Source organism: Lactuca virosa, chromosome 7, assembly GCF_052849685.1.
Source record: "Lactuca virosa cultivar CGN04683 chromosome 7, Lactuca_virosa_CGN04683_v6, whole genome shotgun sequence".
In the NCBI taxonomy this organism is placed as follows: domain Eukaryota; kingdom Viridiplantae; phylum Streptophyta; class Magnoliopsida; order Asterales; family Asteraceae; genus Lactuca; species Lactuca virosa.
The window spans coordinates 222,938,204-222,961,830 of record NC_136432.1 but is presented as its reverse complement, the minus strand read 5'-3'; the positions used below and the strand labels follow the sequence as shown (position 1 = coordinate 222,961,830).

The window sequence follows — 23,627 nt, the reverse complement described above, 5'->3', positions numbered from 1 at the left end:
AACGCACCAACATTATATATGTTGACCGTTTTCAAAATAACTTGTGTTCTCAGGTAACCGTTAGAATGAAGAATTATCAAGCGTGTTTCTGAATGTCTTTTGTGTGATGTCATTCGATAAACAATTTATGTTTTGGATTATGTAATGTAAACAATGTACTTGACGTGAACAATGACGGGTGTAATGTATTAATGCATGGTGATGTTTATGTTATGTTTCATGTATATTCATTGTGATGATATTTCAATTTAAGTTACACGAGCCCTCGGACGTTTCCGCCGTCTGGTTCGGGGGTGTGACATCTACCCACCTGGCATCGACGACTAGGCCATCCCGGATCTCCTGTCTTAAATTTTTTTACAGTCTCATCATTTTATTTCTAGTTCTACGAATAAATTACCCATTTGTCATGCTTGTCAACTTGGGAAACATTGTCGTTTGCCTTTTTCTTCTTCGCAAACTAAAATGACTCGTGTGTTTGAGTTGATCCATTCAGACTTATGGACATCTCCGGTTACTAGTATGAGTGGATTTAAATATTATGTTTTATTCTTAAACGATTTCTCTCATTTTATATGGGTTTTTCCTTTACGTGCCAAATCTGATGTTTATAGTATATTTTTCAATTTCCTTGCTTACGTTCAAACTCAATTTAAAACTGACATTCAACTATTTCAATGCGATAACGGTCGTGCATTCAATAATCAATGTCTACTAAATTACTTTCAAACGAACGACATCAAAGTTCGTTTTTCTTATCCATATACCTCTCAACAAAATGGTAAGGCTGAACGTTCCATTCGCTTTATAAATAATATCATTCATACTTTCTTATTTCAAGCCTCCCTACCTCCCAAGTTTTGGACAAAAGCTCTTCTCACCGCCACTCATACTATCAATCTCCTTCCGACTACCACCCTTTCTTACAAAACCCCATTTGAAGTTCTCTTTGGTTTCGCCCCCTTATATCATCATCTTCGTGTCTTTAGATGTCTATGCTACCCGAACACTTCTTCTACGATTCAACATAATTTTTCTCCACGCTCTTTAGCTTGTGTTTATCTCGGCCCCTCCATAGACCATCGGGGTTACAGATGTCTTGATCTAATCACTCAATGTATCATTATCTCTCGACATGTAGTTTTGATGAAGAACACTTTCAGTTTTCTGATTTTCATACTGCTCCAACCGAGTCTGATTATGACTTGTTCACGCCTGAAGATTCTCCTTCCTTTGTCTCTATTCCTACGGTTAGTAGTTCTTCCCTTTCTCCTGTCATTGAACCGGTAGCGGTCAATTCCTCGACATCTACCAGCTCTCCTCTTGCAGCTTCTTCATTTCCTGCTCCCAACCATCCCTCTCATGCAACTTCTTCTCCTCCTGCTCCCAATGATCCATCGCGAACAGCTCCTACTAGTGATCACATGACTCCTAGATCTCGCACTGGATCTCTAAAGCCTCGCCGAATTTTCAATCTTTCTGCTACATCTGATATATATCCTATTCCCCGATCCACCGCGCATGCCATGTGTGATCCTAACTGGAAATCGGCCATGAATAGTGAAATCCCAGCTCTTAAATCCAATCATACATGGGAGCTTGTTCCTGCTCCTCCCCGTGCAAATATCGTTGGATGTCGTTGGCTTTATCGTCACAAATTTGACAATCACGTTAAACTCGATCATTACAAAGGACGACTTGTTGCACAAGGTTTTTCGCAACAACCCAGTTTAGACTTTGATGATATTTTTAGTCATGTAGTTAAACATGCCACCATTCGTACGGTTCTTAGCATTGCCATCTCTAGAAAGTGGCCCATCCATCAACTAGATGTTAAAAATGCATTTTTTCACGGTGATCTCTCCGAGGAGGTCTACATGAAACAACCCCCCGGTTATGTTCACCCTTCTTTTCCTAATCATGTATTTCGTCTTTGCAAAGCTCTCTATGGTCTGAAACAAGCACCACGTGTGTGGTACCAACAGTTTGCTGTTTTCATCACCTCCATTGGATTTTGCAGCAGCCGCTCCGACTGTTCCTTATTCACTTATAAACAGAGCACAAATCAGATCTATCTTCTTCTCTATGTTGATGACATCATTCTTATCGCATTCTCCCCTTCTCTTATCACTCGAGTTATCGATCATTTTCTGAATTCTCCACGACTGATCTTGGTTATCTCTCTTTTTTCCTTGGCATTGCCGCTTCTCGCACTTCCGAGGGACTTTTCCTTTCTCAAAGTGCTTTCGCTAAGGAAATTCTATCTCGTGCGGACATGTCTTCTTGCAATCCATGTCGCACCCCAACCGACACTAATCCCAAGCTTTCCCGTAAAGGTGATCCTGTTTCCGATCCTACTCTTTACAGGAGCCTTGTTGGTGCCTTACAGTGTCTGACTTTCACGCGTCTAGATATTGCTTATGTTGTTCAACAAGTTTGTTTATTCATGCATGATACTCGTGAACCTCATCTTCTTGCCCTCAAACGCATTCTGCGTTATCTTCAAGGCACTCTTTCGCATGGTCTTTTTCTGCATCCGTCTTCAGTCAATAGTTTGGTGTCTTATACTGATGCTGACTGGGCTGGTTGTCCTCAAACTCGTCGATCTACTTCTAGATTTTGTGTTTACTTAGGTGACAATCTTATATCTTGGTCTTCTAAACGTCAGCATGTTGTCTCCCGCTCAAGTGTTGAGGTTGAGTATCGGAGGGTAGCTAATGTCGTTGTTCAAGCTGCATGGTTGTGAAATCTTCTTCTTGAGTTGTCTTGCCCATTAACTAAGGCTACAGTTGTGTTTTGTGACAATCTCAGTGCCATGTACTAGCTTCTAACCCAGTTCAGCACCAACATACCAAACATGTGGAAATTGATTTACATTTTGTTAGGGAACATGTTGCAGTTGGCCATGTACGTGTCTTGCATGTGCCATCATCACATCAGTTTGCAGATATATTTACAAAGGGACTCCCTGCACAATTATTCCTCGACTTTCGGAACAATTTGAGAATTTGTGAACCCCCCAGCTCAAACTGCGGGTGTATATTAAGCTATTGTTTATTGTTCTTTATATACTTTTATATAGTATAGGGGTCCTAATGTAAACTGTTGTATTATACATTCATATTCTGTAATATAATGAAAAACCTACAGGGGATTTTACCAAATTCAACACTAGGAACCCTAACTTCGAGATTTCCCAACAAACTCATTTCAGAAATCGTTTTTGAAGCTTCTCAACACACTTGACTTTTAGATTTAGATTCAAGATTTCCAGATTTGTAGTTTCATTCCCTAACTTCTTTGATTTCCCCAACAATCTGCTTCTTCCCCAACTTCTTTTACAGATTTGGTGTTGATTTTGGTTTCAGATATTGGGTTGATTTGGTTTCAGATTTCAAAAAACTGGTGTTGATTTCATTTGGGTTTGAGTAGATTATGGTTTTAGTATCACGTTTCAAATTATGGTTCTAGTATTTGGGGGTGGCAAGAGTTGTCGGTGGAGGCTGTAGGAGGTTCCGGTGGTGGTTTCAGGAGGTACCAGTTTGATTTTGCAATTGTGTACTGCTCGATTTCTTCAAGAACCTCTTGAAGTGTTGGATTTTGATTTTCTATTTCAGGTTTTGGTTACATGTTTCAGGATTTTTGACTTTGATTTACGATTTCTGCAAGGATTGGTTGATTTTTATTTTTGCAAGAACCTCTTAGAGTTGTTTGATTTTGATTTTCGATTGTGTAAAAGAAGCTACCGATATTAGTTTGGATTTGGATACAAGTTTCAAGACACAAGACATTGTAGATGGAGTAAACAAGAAGGTGGGCGGTGGTGGAAGAGGAAGGAGAGGGGGATGGTGGACTATTTCTTTAATTTTTTTCTTTAATAAAATTTTAAAACAAACGATAAGTAAAATAAAAATTAAATGAAAAGGGTAAAACAGTCATTTTATGTTCATCAGAGACGGTCCGAGTGAGAAAAAAATAGTATATGGACGGTCGGAGTTAATTTTTAAAAATAAGAACTAAACACGCAATTTAACACTTGGATGAGGGACGAATCTTGTAATTTACTCAAGATTGTAAAAATTCTCGGACATTTTTACACTTCTAGATATTTGTTTGTTTGGAAGGAAACTAATAGAGAGTTTCCGCCTCTTTATGCTCTCCTTTTGTATCTTTTTTTTTTGTTTTGACTTTTGAGCTCACACATAATTAGAAAACATGATTGACAATAAAATGAGCTCATGAAGCTTTTGAAAAAGTAAAAATAAGAAATGTATGATACCATTATATTTCGGAACAAAGGGGCCATGCATATTATTAACTAGGTTATAACCCGTGGGCACCACGGATAAGAAATTTAAAAGTAATTTTAATTAAATTATAGTTTAATTATTAATATAATAACATGTGTTAGATGGTGTTAGTTGTATTTTTATTTTTGTACATTAAATTGAAAAAGACAAAATTATCCTTATAACAAAAAAGGAAAAAAAATAATATGCAATTAAAATAAAATTTGTAAATTGTTTTGTATATTGTTGTCAAACAAAGAAAGTGGAAGTTGATTTTATGTTAAATGTTGTTATCAATTTTATTTTGTGAAACAAAGACCATATACGCATTGTGGGTTATTTTAAAGGGACCGTATATGTAATGTTTTTTAAATGAAGGATAAATAATTGATAAGAGGATAAAATTGAGTTTAATATCTACCAAAATGAGAAATATTTGTTCATCGGAGAGTAGCTTTCAAGGATATATTCGTATGTGATATAAGATAATTAAATTTTAAATACAGTTTCTGTTTTTCAAGGATATTATACATTTGAATATATTGGTGCGTAGAGAGTAGCTTTCAAAAACAGAAGCACAATTTTAGGGATTAAATTGAATTGAATTCCTTATATTAAGGGATATTTACCAATTTCATTAGATCAATCAATGAAGAGGATATATGAGCGGGAAATTTATTAGTAAAATGCATTGATATTCTGCCATGTGGCAAACCATAGTTGTAAAAGTTTGACATGTGGACAAACAAAGAGAGTTTTATTAAGAATAGATAGATATGAAAAAGAAGGTTGATGTTTATAAGAATAATACTTTTGGTTTTCTGGACAATACAGAGTACATACATACTTAATTCAAAGACATCATATTTTAGAACATCTCAAATCATACTCCTCACATTTTATATTATTGAAACTATACATTCAGAATTCGTAGAATAAATTGACGACCTATGCATGATTGAATCTTTTTACAATGTTGGTGGAGCTTTACAGCAGAATAGAGCATATGTCGATTCGTGGTCCCTAGGTGCACCTTCTATTGCTCAAGTCTCTTGTACATCTGTTATAAAAAAAATTTCGTGGTCCCTACCAGATATGTCGATTCGTTATAACCTGTTACACATTTCAATATCTTATATTACATGCTTAAACGTGAATATTTGGGTTCAATGGAATTTTGTTCATTCTTTGCATGGTTCTTACCTTAGTTTCATGGCTTCTGCTGCTATGTCATCCTTCTGTGGTGCATTTAAGTTGTTATCAATGCTTAAGGAAAAGGAGGTGTTGTAGTGTTTGTTTACTTCATTGGTACTCCACAATCCATAAATCTGGATTGATGAACTTATACTTAGCCTTGCTTATTGGACCAGATATTTTCAGTGGTAATAAGAATTTAATTATCTTGTTTTCGATCTATTCCAGTACCTTCTTTTGCAATTCTGCTTTTTCTTGATGCTCGAGGTTTACTTTGTTGTGTAATTCTTTATTTTCTTGAACCATAAGACTCTCCTGCAACAGTAGTATTGGTCAAAGACTGTAACTTCATGCACAAATCATAATCTAAAGGAACTTCTTGTTTTACTTTTGTACCTTTCGGTGTAATTCTTTGATTTCTTCTGTGAAAATATGTTCCTGCAGTAAAATTTAGGCATGCTTAGCATCATTGATGACTTAATAGTTGATACAGTGAACTCTTTGCATGGAAGAACTACCTTTTTCATCCGAACACTTTTTAAACTTGTTTCCAATTGGTTTTCCAGATTTTGTAGTTCTTTGACACTCAAGCCAGCAATCCCTTCTCCAGAAAGCTGCCTGTTAAGGTAAACATTATTTCACTGGCCAAAGATTGTATCCTCCTTTAATTAGAGTTTTACTAAAATCTAAATAATAGAAACCATTCCTGTGATATAAAAGTAAAACAATCTTATGACTCTTCTTTATCGAGTCCTCATGTGTAGCTTGTAATTGAGTGAGCAATTAATACCTGTTGCTATGTTGCAAGCATTGTAATTGTTGTCTCAACCGAGCTGCTTCCCCTTGCCAAAACTAGTGATGGAAAAATAAATGTTTGAAGTAATCTTTATAATGCAAAGTTGTTGATATGCTGGATTAAAGCTTTCTGTTAGTTTTGAGAAAAAGTAAATGAAATAAAACATGGTAAAACTATCACCCAGTTCAAAACTTGAGTTATATATGCTGTAATGCCTTTGTAGAAAAGAATCGCATAATGTACCACCCAAACTTTCATGATTCAATATCATGTGAATTTTAGTGCTTTTGGTAAGTAGCTTAGCTCAATATGCAAAAGGAGTAAGGATATTGGTAGAAATGTGAGGTATCTGATTTAGTTGTAAGTATAATTAATGCTTTAAAGAGAATTGTTGTCATTTATGGTTTTGATTGGGTAAATAGTACCTACCAACTTGGTTGAATGTTCATGTGTTAATATATGTTATATAAATGGTGAAAAATGAGTTAAACACCATTGAGGAATTGTTTAAAGGTTTATATAAAAAGTTATAGATTTATAGGTAATAATGTTGAACCACTATAGGTTTGGTATGATTCATACGACCTTACAAGTTAAGTTGACACGCCATACGGCCTCACACTCAGCCCATACCACATGGTGGGTGTCCCATTGAGAGTTTTTTTGCAAAACTAGGGTTGTTTTAAAAAACCATTGTAAAAAGAGGGTCGTTTGAAATTGGTTTGTAAGAATAGGGTTGTTTGAGAAATTGGGCCCCATTTACCACAAAACTGATTTTCAAATTTACAAATATAGCCCTTCAATTTTATATATCTAACAATTTATCATCTTAATATTATTTATAACTTATTCATTGAATCATGTATGTACAATTACTTGACTTTCTATATGTCGTATCATTAAAACGATGATAATTCTTTGAAGGAAAATGTAATAGAAATAATATTATATAAATTATTAACTTTTAAACCTGACATTAAAATGAAGGATTTATATGAACTAATATTTTTTTAAATAGTTTAATTTATCGCAAAATAATCGTAATTAATATTCCATTAAATCAGTTACAAACTAATATTATATTAAACGTATCAGTTTTAGTTATATACTTATATTTTATATAATTAAACAAATATACTTGCATTAAATTTGTTATATACCACAACATAAAAGTTATTGTAATTTTTGAATTGTGTTTATACAAAACATTAATGAAAAATTAAGTAATTTGAGTAATATCATATCCATGGTTTATAGATTTAATTATATATTAAGTAATTAAGTAATTTGGGTAATCGGTTAACCCGCTATTTAATTAAGTTGGATATAAGGTAAACATAAAAAAATATTGGATATAAGGTAATTAGTTTTTTTATTTAACATTTTCAACCTAGCCATATTATAATACTTGGTTACAAATTCATGTAATTTGCCAACTGAGAATAACCCAATTGGTAGAAGCATAGCCTCTTAGTTTGGAAAAATGAGGATGTCATGGTTCGATCATTGATTCCAACAAAAATTGGAGTATTAACATTAATATCTAACAAGTTAAGTTGTCGTTCAAAAAAAAATAAAAGACAAATTCATGTAATTTCATAAGCTCAAACAATTATTCAACTTTAAAATGACTTTATGTACATCTAAAAAAATTAAATCATGGCATGCTAATGCTATTTTTTTGATGGAACACAATCATTTTGGTAAATTATATAAACATTTTAAATACCTCTGCAAAATGGATTCTCTTTAATTTTTTATGCTCAAATCATTGTTTAAATATTCTTAAATTCATTGTTTAAATCTCAAATTTGTTATGCTTAAATTCCTTTCTAGATTTTGGATTAAAGTTTTGAAAATTTAAGTAATCCAATGAACATTATAATATAAAATGATAACCTTTGCGAGTGACAATATCAACTTGGGTTAAAATAAATTTATAATTGCATAAAGTAGTAGCAGATTTTAAAATATCCCAGAAAATTACATTTTTTACCTTTATTTTGTTCAATTTATATAAATAAATCACGAAGAACAATATTTTAAACAAAAAAATATATAAGTAATGCAATCATGTGATTAAAACTTAAATGCTTAAAATGGTAGTATATGTAAATGGCCGTTTGTGTTTGGAAAGGAGAAATATAAATAAAAAAACATATATATATATATATATATATATATATATATATATATATATATATATATATATATATATATATATATATATATATATATATATATATATATATATATATATATATATAGTTTAATAGTAAGAAATCAAAAGTTCAAGGTTATATATAAAAATTTCAAAATCAGCTTTGTATTTAGTGAGACCTAAATCTTTAAAAACCCTATTCTTACAAACCAATATAAAAAACACCCCATTTCTACAAAGCTTTTCATAAACAACCCTAGTTTTGCAAAAAAGTCGTCCCATTGACCAAGTCACTTAAATTTTTTAAAAATAGGATATATAGGTCCCCATGGATTTGGAACTACACTATTGGTTGTTTCTTAAGTTATTAATGTTGTTTCTAATAACAAAACTTTTAGGTGTACCCCAATTGAGATTTGGTTGATACATTTAGATCACTCAGACTCTTAAAATAAACATTTTGTGTGGCTGTAAGTTCTATTTATATTTTAACTCCCACGTCTATCGTTATGTACATGTCTTATGTGCTCAGTTTTGACCTAGTTAAGTGAAAGGGTATTCCATAGGAAGTCCAATATTTACCCACAGAAACATTGTATCAAAATTGGAAGACTTTCTATATAAACTTAACACTGGAGCTTAGAAACTTTGCATCAATAGGGGAGAGTGCCTTTATTATGATGGCTTACATGATGTGAGACTAATAATCTTGGATTGGAATAGTACTTGTTTATTGTTTAGTTTCTGATATGGTCAAGTATCCACAGCTTTAGTCCTTCTTTTATTCTAGCTGCTAACTTTGTGTAAGTTGTAGAACAAAATTATAACAAGAATTGAGTGTTCCTGGGGTGATTTCTAGGTGGCAGTTGCACAAAGTTTGAAATTTGGTTCGACTCTCAGAGTTGAAATGCTTTTAGTCAGAAAGTAGATGCATCAGGCATAAGAAAGACACTCATAATCAACAGGAATATGTTAAGGAGGGAAAATAGGGTAGGAGGTCTTGAAGGTAGATATGTAGTATGCAATGCATTACTCCTTGGAAGCCTAATGTATTTTACGCTAAAAAAATATGCACTGAACAAAGCTTTATCAGGTATTTGACTGGATATTAAAGATTGGATCGGTCATTAAATATCAACCAAGTGTTATTCTTGTGTAACCTAGGTACCTTTTAATTAAGTTTCTTTGAAGAGGTTTTACCACTCAAGTTTTTTTGTTACACACCAATGAGTTCTGAACACCGAGTTTACATACTACTATTCCTCGGTTCCTCCTGTTAAACCTAATTAAAGATGTTTTGCTTTTTATTTTTTATGACATGAAAATTCCACATAATCCTAAACAAAACCAACCTAGCAGTTTATGCTAACAAGTCATCCCTTCTGTTAAAAGAACAAAAATGAAACTTGGTTATTGTTTAATGAAATTATTTTAAATATTTTGCGATGTTGTTGCCATGTCATTTCCAAGTCATTAGTCGAATAGGTAAACGAGTTAGAATTTACATAATTTCACATATAAGGAACAAAAATGAAACACGAGGGGTAAAACCTTTTCAAAGAAAGTTTGAGATACCTAGGTGGAAGGAATCTGAAATTTTGTTACTATTTCATGACTACATATCTTTAAGAATCTTAAAAGGCTTAAGGACTAGTGTTTAATGCTCATGGACTATCTTGTTTAATGGGATATGAGAAGAGAAATTTGTCATTTTTTAATACATACATAGCTAGTTATGCACACTCGTATTTTTGAAAGGTTTGCAGAATTAATTCTTGACAGGTGAAAATTGAAAGTGTCAATTAATCATTTTATGAACTGGATGTCAAGAATGTCACTAACAAATATTTTGAGTGGGAGGTTTGACAAAAATATATGCTTAGTAGTTATGGCTTAAAATTTTGGTTATAGAAAGTAAATTGAAAGATAGAAAAGCAAATCTATTTTTTTGTATCAATGCAGTTGTAACAATTAAGGGAATTTGAAGAATGGTACCTCAACTTCCATAGTGGGATTCAACATATGATGATGTTCATCCTTTGCTTTGTTGTATCGTTCTATTATCTTTGTCATGCTGATAACCCAAATCAAACATTAGTATCTTATCAATTTTTTTGAAAGCATGTTAGAATCTTACAAAATAATGCTTGTAACGTAATGGAAATTTCATGGAGTACATTTAAATTTGTCTGATTAAGCGATAACCACCTTCCTCAACCAATTCATATTTCACTGAACTGATCAAGGTGATCGTGTGTTGTCTATACAACATCCTTCAATGAAGGTGAATCAACTCCTCCTTGATTTTGATGGTGATTAATAGTACCTTTCCCTTTTTTGAAAGCATGTTAGAATCTTACAAAGTAGGTCCTGATCATAGTACCTTTCCCTTTCTGGATGGAAGTTAAAAAACATAACTGATTTTGAGAGAGAATTCTTGCTCTTTTATTCATTCCTTATGTTCCAATAAGTAAAGTTAGAGATTGGCAAATAAGCTTTAACTTATGAAACCAAGGGGCTGAACTTTGGTTTAAAATTTGTTTTAGAAGAGTTGCATCTTTCAAAGGAATAAGAATCTCAATAAATTGTGTAGTTAATGTGTTTGATTGGTAGGAGATGAAATGTAATTAAATGATAGAAATTGAATAGCTTAAAATTTTCTTATGATCAATTTTTATTTTTATTTTTATGTATTTGATATACATATAATTGTGTATTTTGGTATTTTAAATAAAAGAAGGAATAGAAATTGAATTTGTACATTTTCCCTATGAATAGTAAAATCCATCAAACATGGAATTTGGAGGAATATAGTATCTTTTGGTTTTGTTCTTGCTGGGCATTGTAGGAGTAATGTAGGAGTAATTGAGGTCCGCTTTGCACTAGATTCTTCATTGCATATGAAATAATTCTCTTGTGTTCCTAGTTGTTGCATTTCATACTCAAGCTAACCTAGTGGGTGTGAACGATTCATCATGATGGTGCTTCTAGTAGTTACATGCTTATGATGTAAGTGTCGTGTGAGCCTCTTTTTTTTATCTCGACCTAATAATTCCTCGTTGTTACTTGGTTGATGGCTTCATTCAGTGTTTTGGGTTTACATATATAATCATATTTCTTTAACAATCACGGGTTTCAATTTTCTCCTATGCATGTTCCAACACAGGCTTGCATCCATCCGTTAACTTGATTTACAAGCAAACTCCTTTTGGTAAACCCACTAAGACTTTAGATAGAGCTTCATCAAAATCTTCACAATTTATAGGTTCTAAACAAGCATATAACTTCTCTTCCAAGAGCTCTGGTTCAATGGTAGCATTCTACTATGTTATTCTTGGGATTATCTCCAAAGTATTCATGAAACCCTAACATTGAGATCTTTTGGAAGAGAATATACGTAGACCGCCATCACCTCCTTTTGGCGTGAAAAAAATAATTGTCTATATATGGTTGTTTCTATTGTCTTCATATGTTGAAAACAAATCTTTTTTAAGACCTTTGATGGTTTATTTCAAATGGCACAACATATCTCTTGTGCTTTAATCAAGTTGGTGCATTCCCTATTGAACTCCATTTTTGTTGTTCTAGTAAATTATCTATATTTTAACTTGAAAAACTAACTCTGTACCCAAACAAACTTGATAAACGAAATATTTCATATGTAAGAAGATAAATGGAAAAAACTGAGTGAGTATGATTACCTAAGGTTCTAAAAATATCTCCATCGCTTCGCCATGACACGTCATAATTCCAAGGCTTGTACATGATGCGAATCTTTAACAAAATGTCGCCTTAAGTCATATATGTATATAAAAATGGATAATAGTAGAATATATATATATATATATATATATATATATATATATATATATATATATATATATTAGTGTCTAAGCCCATAACTATAATTGGTATGTACTTGACCCGAAAGTAGCATGGTCCATTTGGGTTGCATGGCACCGGAACAAATTTGTAAGGATGGACTTATGAGGAGAGGATATTTATGATTTATTAATATATTATAACTTCTAATATATTAATATGAACTCATATTATTTAATCAGTATCGATCAAGAATTAATTTGGAATTAATTTTGTGATCAAAAGAGACTAATTAAATAAAGGGGGATTGATTGTGTAAATCATTCATTCTTATAAAGTGGGCTTATGATCCATAATCATTTATGTTGGGCTAAACCCATGTGGTGACCCATAGATACTCCATGGAGGTTAAAACCCATGGAGCATGAGGAATGTGGAAAGTCATGCACATTAGGGTTTGCATGGTGTAACCCTAGTTGTGTCACACTATATAAAGGGCCCCATAGCTACCAAAATTGGCACCTAAGTGAAAGGAAAGAGGGCTAGCCGATTTTGAGTACAAGTATACTTCTCTCAAGTTCTTCCAATTGTTGGTGGTGTTGTGTGCAGCATTTGAGGCATCACACTTGGGGTGCTAGGCTCTTAAAGGCTTAAGGAATCAAGCTACAAGAAAAGGTATGTCATTCTACTAGATTTTTGTATTACATATACTTCATGGTATGCTAGTTAGGATGAAACCTTGGAAAAATGAAAGTTTGCATGTATAATAGAGAAAACATAGATTCAAGGTTTCTAGGGTTGCATGCACACCTTAGGAGTGTTAGAATGCTCATAACTCTTCAGTGGTATCAGAGCGTAGGCTTGTTTTCAATTATACTTGATGCTACTTGCTTTCAAATGCTTCAAAAATCGATTTTCTGCTTTCTGGACAGTGGACTCGCCGAGTCCACTGGGGAACTCGTCGAGTCCCCTCACAAATCTGACCAACTCGCCGAGTTTGTTCATGCAGTCGACGAGTTGGTGCTCCTGAGTGCAGATTTTCGAGTTTTAAAGCTGGAATTGCACTAGGATCATTACTCTAAACTGGTTTTGAACTTATAAACCTGTTTTTGATGTGGTAATGATCATGCTTATCCAATTCAAAAGATAATTGTCAAAGTTTCATGTTTTGTATTAGTTTAAATGGTTAGGCTAATTACTTGAAAATTGTTGATGTGAATTATCCTTGCTTATGAGTTTTGCTAGATCATAGATATTATTTGACATTTCTTGTTAGTTTAATTATTGATCTAAATGCCTTTTAATTGACTCCATAACTTGTCCTCAAGTTATGGAATTCCAAAAGTCTTTTCCTTAAAAGTCATTAAATCTCATAAGTTATAGAAATGAAAGGTTTTGAACAGTTTAAAAACTTGCCCTCAAGTTTTGGAATTTATAAAGTCACTTTAGAATACTTTAATTCCAAACCCTAGAATTTTAAAAATTTAAAATTCAACCCTTATACTTTATAGTATTATAAGTTAATATATATATATATATATATATATATATATATATATATATATATATATATATAAGATCAAGTCAGTCTTACCGTTAGTAGGCCTCATTCACGAAGTCGGTCTATAAAGGGGGTATAAGGTTACTGCCTATAAAATCACAGTTTAATGGGTGTCTACTCTCACCCACCGCTTCCTTGACTGGTGGAGGGTCGTTAGCCGAACGGGTAGTATAGGACTATAACTCTCATTAAGTATAATGATAATAAAGTAACTAAACTTTTTATTAAATTCCCAATCTTAGTTACTTTAGGAAAATATGAAATTGATGCTAATCCATGAAAATTGCACTTTGCACCTTACCAAGTCGTTGATGGAGCGTGTGTGGTTAACCGGCACATTAATTTGGACTAGTAAGGGTGGAAAAGGGTGGCTCGATGTTTATCATAAGATCAATGGAGCGTGTGTGGTTAACCGACACATTGATTGGGTGATAGAGTCGGGAGTACCAAGCACATTTTGCATGGTTATTCACACCTTGTTTGTGATCCTCGGTATCCCAGTCACAAACCTGAAGGGCATAATCGAGATTTAAACATGCCATTGAATTGTTCAATGAATCTCAAAGGATCTAGGAGTTTCAAAAAACTTAATAACAATTTTGTTTTTCATGGTGGAAATTGGTAAATCGTCATTTACTTACCTTCAAATGTTTTGCAAGTTGGATTACGGCATCCCTCTTCCACTTTGTAAAATATTGTGTTAGGTCCTAACCTTAACATTTCATTTGGGTGTTTTATTAAGGACTCTTTATCTAATCATTCATTAAATCATAAGGTCTGAGTATTGGATTAAACCCGTGCTCACTTGTAGCACTTCATGGAATTTATCTCGAGTGATCGTGAGACGATAATATCATATAAGTCTTCAAACCAAGAGATATAAGTTGTTGACTATGAGTTGGTTGTGCATTGATAGTACGAAAATGCTTCAGTAACTTGATGCTATAAAGCGTGTTGTTGTGTACAATTTTGATGAGTAGTTAGTACAAGCATATGAGTCGAAGTTTATCTGTTCCTTTTAGTCCTTGGAGGATTAAAAGCGTTATCTTGGGCCCCTCGATGATTTTGTTTTGACTTATGTGTCGGGCCCGGTCAGAACTAAATTGATGTGTTCGATTACGTTCTATGTCAAACAAATCGGAGATCGAGAAACAAACTGTTGGACAATAAGTACGACGTTGTTCCATGTATTTGTCCAACTAATATCTTGAGCACAGAGGATTATATGATCACTTATCTAAAATGGAGTGTCTCGTTTCGACAGAGGCTTTTAAGAGCTACAATTGCTAGTCGGTGTTTCAAGTCGTACTTGCAGTTATAGTTATTAGACTTATCCAAGTGGGAGACTATTGGATTTAGTGTCTAAGCCCATAACTATAATTGGTATGTACTTGACCTGAGAGTAGCATGGTCCATTTGGGTTGCATGGCACCGGAACAAATTTGTAAGGATGGACTTATGAGGAGAGGATATTTATGATTTATTAATATATTATAAGTTCTAATATATTAATATGAAATCATATTATTTAATTAGTAATGATCAATTGGAATTGATTTTGTGATCAAAATAGACTAATTAAATAAATGGGGATTGATTGCGTAAATCATTCAGTCTTATAAAGTGGGCTTATGATCCACAATCCTTTATGTTGGGCTAAACCCATGTGGTGACCCATGGATACTCCATGGAGGTTAAAACCCATGGAGCATGAGGAATATGGAAAGTCATGCACATTAGGGTTTGCATGGTGTAACCCTAGTTGTGTCACACTATATAAAGGACCCCACAAGTACCAAAATCGGCACCTAAGTGAAAGGAAAGAGGGCTAGCCGATTTTGAGTACAAGTATACTTCTCTCAAGTTCTTCCAATTGTTGGAGCAACAATGTGAAGCATTTGAGGCATCACACTTGGGGCCCTAGGCTCTTAAAGGCTTAAGGAATCAAGCTACAAGAAAATGTATGTCATTCTACTAGATTTTTTTTATTACATATACTTCATGGTATGCTAGTTAGGATGAAACCTTGGAAAAATGAAAGTTTGCATGTATAATAGAGAAAACATAGATCCAAGGTTTCTAAGGTTGCATGCACACCATAGGAGTGTTAGAATGCTCAAAACCCTTCATATATATATATATATATATATATATATATATATATATATATATATATATATATATATAAAATTATATACAAAATTGCCGCCTTAAGTCATGTCTTACAAACGACATGGCTCGTCACAACTTGTAAAAGCTTGAGGCTTGACATTGTCACCAAGTCACACCTAACGTTATTTAGAACCTTGGGATTACCAAACATAAACAAATTTAACCAAAAAACATTATAATCATTAACTTGGGGTATTTCTTGTTGTTAGTGTATGTATATAACCATAAAATATCAACGTCCCTTTGTGGATGTCAACTTGATCTTATTACGGTCTCGCAATAAGGATCATAGCTATGGTGCAATCATTGTTTTAATGAAAATGACATTCTATAATGAGTTACGAGGAACATACAACTAAAGACTAAAGGATGAGAGACATTGGGAGTAGGAAATCCCAAACCAAGCCCTTCGCGACTCAGTCTATGCACTTCATAAGGGAAATAGTGCATGGTTCACGCATGGGCTAGGCACAACCCATCATAGGTTAACGTTAAATATCACATGTTTAAGGGATGTGATTCTATTTTCCTTAATAGTTGTCTTAGAAAAACCTCAAAGGTGTAAAGGGATCCAGTCATTCTTCCAAGGTGCTAAAGTTTTTCCATTGAAGATGTTCAATTTTAAGTTTTAAATAACATGGCACCCAGATCGCACTTTCAGGTTTATACCTAGAGGAGCAAGCATGGTCCTAGTCTTCCTTGCAATTAAGAACTCCAAAATTCCGAGATCACCTAAGCATAAATGTTACTAGTACCTCTTTTTTATTTGATAATATATGCTACATTTCAGATTAGACGCTCTATTAACGAGCAACGGTTGGTGTAATAAATGATTTAAACTGAATCCTACCAATAGGACCATATTAGTATATAGAGTAAATTATACGAAACTTCCATCGTTCAAGTGTTAAAATATGTGTTTATTTCTTATTTTTAAAAATATCTCGAACAATCTCTTATATCATTATAAGTTGTACAATTCGTTCCTATCAAACATGAAAAGCATATATTAACCTTTTTATTTTTTATTTTTTATTTTTTATTATTTTTTTGTTTTTCTATATTTTTTTGTGTAAATTACATGAATTATCCCTCGTGCTGGTGTCAAAAGGCACGTTCAATCCATATTTTCAAAAATTGACTTGGACTGTCCCTGATTTTCCATTTCCCTGCACGGTTACGGTTAGCGTTAGTGGCTTCTGTTTAAGTGCCCCAAAGACGTGTTGAGTCCTTTCGTTTTTTTAAATGACTATATTTCCTTGTTTTGTTTATTTTTCATTTTTTTTATAATCTATCAATTAAACTGGAATAATTATGAATTTTAAAAACTTATATCATTTTCATATCTCTCTCTCTCTCTCTCTCTCTCTCTCTTTCTTCCCTATGCTCTTTCTAAATTACGAAAACCACCTCCTGTTACCGTTGACAATTATCTCCTACTATGGTTGGCACCTCTTGCAACCACCACTGGTCCCCACCTAATCTGATATTAAGACTAGAATTTGAATATCAAACCCAAATCTGATACTAGAACAAGAATCTAAAACCTATAATTAAAACCAAATCCTAATCTAAAACCTTTGATTGTAATTGATTTTTGAGATGAATCTCCTAAACCTAAAATCAGTCATCAAATCCCATTGGCGATGTAAAATCTAGAGTGACTGAGATTTAGAATCAAAACCCTAGATTCATTGTCTTCTTTTTCAGCTCTAGCAACCACCACTTGTCACCATCGAAGAAGTCAGAAGAGTTTTCGAAATATAGATCCTCAAATGGAGTGTAGATTTGATATCTAGATGTAAAAGGGTTGGTGATGGCGCACCCTAAATCACATATTTGAATAGAGTTGTTTTCGGAATATAGATCTCTATCTCTTTTTCCCTCTCTCTTGGTATTACACACACACACACACACACACACACACACACATATATATATATATATATATATATATATATATATATATATATATATATTCTCTACTTCGGTGAGGTTATTGTCTCTGGTGATTAGTGGTCCGACTGTGGCGATCCGATAGTAATGGTGATGTTGATGGTTTTTGGGAGCTGATCTTAGAGAAAAATGGAACGAAGATATATTAGGTTAGATCTTTAGGGTGGGTGGGTGGGGTAGGGGTAGGGTGGAATCTAATTCGTTTTAAATAGAAAATACGTTATAATTAAACTAAAAATAAAAGAGTAAGGGTAATATAGTAATTTTATGTCTAGTAAAGGATACAACACGCAAATTTAAGCTAAGGAGGGATGAAACACACAAGTTTGAAACAAATGGGGGATGATCCCTAGCAAGCTTGCAAGGCATGTGAGGCACTTAAATGACAACCAATAATGGCTAACGACGATAGGGACTACCCGTGCAAGGAAATGGCAACCTAGGGACGGTCCTAATTAATTTTTGAAAATAGGGACTGAACGTATCTTTTGGCACCTGCACGAGGGACGATACGTGTAATTTACTCTAATTTTTTTTTTATTAATTATAGTTTTTAGAAAATGCAATGTGCCTTTTGTTACTGCCATCTCTCTTCCATGTCCTCATTCTCAACCTTTAGAAACCACCTCTTGTAACCACCAAACCAAAATAAAAAGAAACCTAAAATTGGTTCCTGAAATCCAAATCAAACCTAAAAATGGTTCTTTGAAATCATAATCGAAAGTAAAATCATACATATGGTGATGGTTGTTCTAAAGCTTGCTCGTTAGAATCTAGTGGCCGTCTTCTCCGACAAGCTTTTCAGTTTCACTTTCAAAAACAGAACCCCAAAACTTATGGTACATATAAACCAGACAAAAAAATGAAATTGAGCACCAAAACTTTAGATTTAAAGAATCAAATAAGAGAGGAAAACGTGGTTTCATGCGGAAGTGGATGTAGTGAAATGGAATCCGAAGTTAATTCAATATCCACCGGTGAGCCAATTTTTGAAATCCGAACTTTCAAAACATGTTTTTTTAAACCCATGGTCCAAATCCTGGCTTCTGAAATTTTCAGATGATCGGGTAAGTTGAATAGGGAAGGGAAGTAAAGTAGGAAAAGAAAAGAGGTAGACAAAATTGCAAATTTGGTCCCTGTGGTATGTCAAAACTAGCATGTTTGGTCCAAAATGGGTTTGGCTTGCAAGGATGGTCCAATAGTTTCTATTTGTTGCGAGTTTAGTCCAATGGCTTAACAGCCGTTACCAAGCTCCCGTTAATTTACCCATGCCCCTCTCACTTAAGGGTATTTTAGTCCATTCATCTAGCCCCTTTATTATTTTATTATTATTTAGTCCATAAAGAGACTACAACGTCTCTATTCTCGTCTCCAGCAACAAGCCCTAACTATCACTTCCTCTCTGATTTCATCTTCTCCATCGATCACCCCCCTGTGATTTCATCTTCTCCATCGACAATGGTGATGTGATTCTACAGAAAGTGGGCGATAGTTTGGACATCGTGGACAGATAACAACCCAGGGCGCCGATTTTGGGGATGTCCTGACTCGGTAAGTATGTTACACTTTATTTTGACGACTGCTCCCTGATGATCTAATGTTTCTTTCTTCTTTTTTTCAAGAATTCATCATGTGGGTTTATTGGGTGGTATGATGAACCCATGTGTGCTCGTTCCAAAGTTATAATACCAGGGCTGCTTAGGACAATCAACAAGCTAAGAAAAGCAATGGATGATATAAAAGAACAAGCAAGCAAGCATGAAAAAGCAATGGAGAAGATCAAAGAACAAGCAACTATGTCAGTGCCATTGACTCCATCAACATTGCTTTGTAGTATTTGTTGGTAGAGTCCAATATCAAAATCAGTAGCTGCCTCAACAAAGTCCTTGGCTATCTGCTCAGTCTCACCAATATCATCAAAGTATATTTTCTTACTGCAAGATGCCATCACTCCATCCTTGCTCATAACCCTTCTCCTATTATATCCAGGTGATAAGGATACGACTTGAACTATTTCATTGACTTGGATTTCAGGTTGGTTTGCTTGAGTGGGCACCACATCAACTAAATTATCAGTAGGTGTAGTCATCACAGGTGTTTCCTTTGATTGGTCATCAGGAGCTTCATCAATGTGTTGCACATCCTCATGTGGTTCATCTAACTGTACAAGGGTAACCTTGGTAACAGGCTTAGGATTCAAGAAATAGGTGAGTAGTCTTGTTTCACCATGTTCTGTGTATACCTTCATCACTTTGTGCTCACTAACATATTGAGAAAAGTTTGCAACATCTTCATCATTTCCTAAAGGGCGAAGACCAAAGTGGAAGTCTCCACCAGGCACAAGAAAATGGTAGTATATAACAGGAGGAACCACATATCTAAAACCCTTCATGATTGCATCGAGCTCATGAACTGAAAACTCATCTATATCTACCATGTCAACATAGTTTACAGTTCCATCAATGTAACGGACATCAGGGTACTTAGTGAACTCACCTCCATGGTACAACTTAATGGTAAACAATGTTGGGTGTCCATCTTCAAAACAAGAAAAAAAACACCTTAGGTGGACTTACTTCAAAAAAAATCAAGAAATCAAAAGATGAAAAAGGGCAAATTACGTACCATAAACAACCTTGGGGTTGAAGGGTGTGTTTAACAACCTTACGTGCCACATTGGTATGTTCATCCACCGATAATCTCTACAAATTGCAGCTTAACTAACATAACTGATTTTGTGTCTAGGGCTTTTATTGATCTTGGTTAAACGACGATCTACTTTATTGAGGAGACGAACTGCTTTTATTGAGCTTTAGCGGGAACGGTTACAGGGATGAATGGACTAAAATACCCTTAAGTGAGAGGGGCATGGGTAAATTAACAGGAGCTTGGTAACGGCTGTTAAGCCATTGGACTAAACTCGCAACAAATAGAAACTATTGGACCATCCTTGCAAGCCAAACCCATTTTGGACCAAACATGCTACTTTTGACATACCACAGGGACCAAATTTGCAATTTTGTCAAAGAGGTATGACAGCTGCTTTGGTGATGTGGCGGTTTCTTCAGATTTACACATGGATCTAGGGGTGATGGTTTGAGTTTTAGATTTACATGGGTAGTTTGACGGTTGCTACAGTGATAAGGGTTCAATAGGTGTCGTTGATGATGCTGATCGGAGTGTGGTGGTGCTCTTTAGGGTTTACAAAATGGGGTTAATGAAGAGGATGAAACAAATGTGATATGAACATGAGTTTAGGTTTTAATGAGTTTAGGTTTTAAGGTGGTGGTAGGATGAATGTGGGTGGGGGGATAAAGGTGGGTATTAGTGGGTTTTTTTGAATTAATAAATAAATAAGGTCAAACAAGCCTTTTTATAGCTGTATAACGAAATCAGAGACACAACCTGCAATTTATAACAATAGAAAGTATGGTCCGGGTTTTTTTTTAAAAAAATAGGGACTAAACACAAATTTTGCTACCTACATCATGGATGATTGGTTAGTGAAATTTACTCTAGTATATAGAAATTTCTAATTTTAGAGAATATCGAGTTTGGAAACTTGGATCATTAAAGCGGTAAAAATAAAAAAGAAACATATTGTTCAAGACAGTAACTAAAGTGTCAACCATTTTAGTAAGTTTTTTTTACTAGTATTCTATTTCTACTTAAGATGTAAGTAGTTGATTACGAGCTTAATACCCACTGATGGAATTTGTGAAGTTGTTGGAGTCGATGAATTTCAAGACAGTAAAATCGTCATCATGGACGATTGATTAGTAAAATTTACTCTAGTAGCCTATACTTTTGTAACTAAATGGATCTAGTCAAGCTACCAACATACATAAAATATTAAATTAGTTTAATTTGTTACTTACCATGCCATTGAGCAAGCATCAATATGTAAGTTCAAGTGTTCAACAAGATAAAAATGATTAATATTTCATATGCCTCAAGCATGTTGGATTTATAATTTATGATGCATAAAGTACTAGTATGAATGCAAAAAACAAATAACAAGAAAATTTAGATGATCGTCACTTGATAATTATGATACAATTCAAAGAACATAATAAGAATTATATACATGTCATGGTATAAAGTGTTAATGATGACCGACATGTAATGAATGGGTTACACAAATGCAATATACCATACTAACAAAAAACAATTTCTTGTTAGATATTATGTCCTTAGTCGATCAAGAGTGTTAGAGATTGTATGATAGTGATGTACAAAGTATGTAAATTTGCTAGAATGTTATATCTGGCTCAAATGGGATACTTTTAGTGTATGTACACAACGATAACATAAGGATGTCATTAGCATACATCAACTTGATCCTAATACGTACACACCATTGAGAGTATATGGTAAGATGATCTTTTTTTAATAAGAACAAAATATTATAAAAAACTTATGATACACATAAATACTAGAGTACGAGACAACCTAGGAGTGGGAATGATCGGACCAAGCCCATAGTGGGAATTTTTTTGATTACTCCTTAAGTAAAATATGTAAGGATCGCTAGTACCCAAACATGCTCAACATAGAAAAACATTACTCATTGCCTTATATGCTAGAATTTAGTTTCTCTTTTTACCGATGTGGGATTGGGTTTGCACCCAAAAAATCCTCCCCCCCCCCCTAAAAAAAAAAAAAAAAAAAAAAAAAACCAAGTTTTGTCTTTGGTAGAGAGGATTACTCATTGCCTTATATGCTAGAATTTAGTTTCTCTTTTTACCGATGTGGGATTGGGTTTGCACCCAAAAAATCCTCCCCCCCCCCCCCAAAAAAAAAAAAAAAAAAAAAAACCAAGTTTTGTCTTTGGTCTCCCCTCAACAACTGTTCATCAGATCCAATCCTTTTTCAAACCACTGATACTCTCGGTACAAACTGATTATATTACCTGGGCCACCAGGAAGACTTTCGATACAAAGCTTCAGGATCAACTTCGTTGGACCGGGAATTATCGAGGATTGCGCCACATGCACCGACCACATCATCTAGGCTATGATCATAGCTCTGATACCATTTGTAAGGATCGCTAGTAGCCTAAACATGCTTAATATAGAAGAACAATGGGGTTCTATTTTCTAAAACCAATTGGTGATATAAGGGATTACATATTGCCTTATATGCTAGCATCTAGTTTCTCTTTTTACCGATATGAGATTGGGTTTGTGTCCCAACAAAATATGGTGCAGTCCATGCATGGCTGATGCAAACTCATCTTGGGTGAGCCCATTTAAGGGATGTAACCCTTTCCTTAAAATCATTTTGGAAGAATATCAAGGTTTAAAGGGTTCATAGTTTTCTAAAGTCTTTATTTTAACATGACAAAGCTATTCCATTTAATATCTTTGATATTGAGTTTAAAGTGACTATAATGACACCCATATCGCATCAATGTGTTAGTATTTGATAGAGGGGATCACATAACAGCACATTTTATTATTGATTCCAAACACTTATAATGTACATTGGACAATCATATGAAAGGAAAAAGTTTCGGTTGTAAACTTTTATTCCTCTTCATTTTGTTAGTGTAATTACTAATGTGACATCCAACATTTTTGTTCGGTCTTCAAAATAGGGGTGTTTACTTATTCTCATCAAATGATTTAGGTGTGTTTGTCAAAAATAGCTGGTAGCGTGTAGCGGGTAGCTTCT

General features: G+C 34.0%; 1 protein-coding gene across 1 annotated transcript in view; it reads right to left on the bottom strand.

Moving 5' to 3' along the window:
- Positions 1–5,186: 5,186 nt before the first annotated feature.
- The window catches only part of LOC145124984 (MADS-box transcription factor 23-like), a 25,296-nt gene continuing 6,855 nt past the window's right edge, over positions 5,187–23,627 (bottom strand). Inside the window, exons 3-9 of the mRNA XM_079060469.1 lie at positions 10,436–10,514; positions 6,274–6,335; positions 6,002–6,101; positions 5,880–5,921; positions 5,715–5,798; positions 5,493–5,617; positions 5,187–5,402 (exon numbers count right to left, since the gene is read on the bottom strand). Of these exons, the coding sequence (XP_078916595.1) occupies positions 5,396–5,402; positions 5,493–5,617; positions 5,715–5,798; positions 5,880–5,921; positions 6,002–6,101; positions 6,274–6,335; positions 10,436–10,514 (499 nt within the window). The 3' untranslated portion in view covers positions 5,187–5,395. The remainder of the gene's footprint in view (positions 5,403–5,492; positions 5,618–5,714; positions 5,799–5,879; positions 5,922–6,001; positions 6,102–6,273; positions 6,336–10,435; positions 10,515–23,627) is intronic.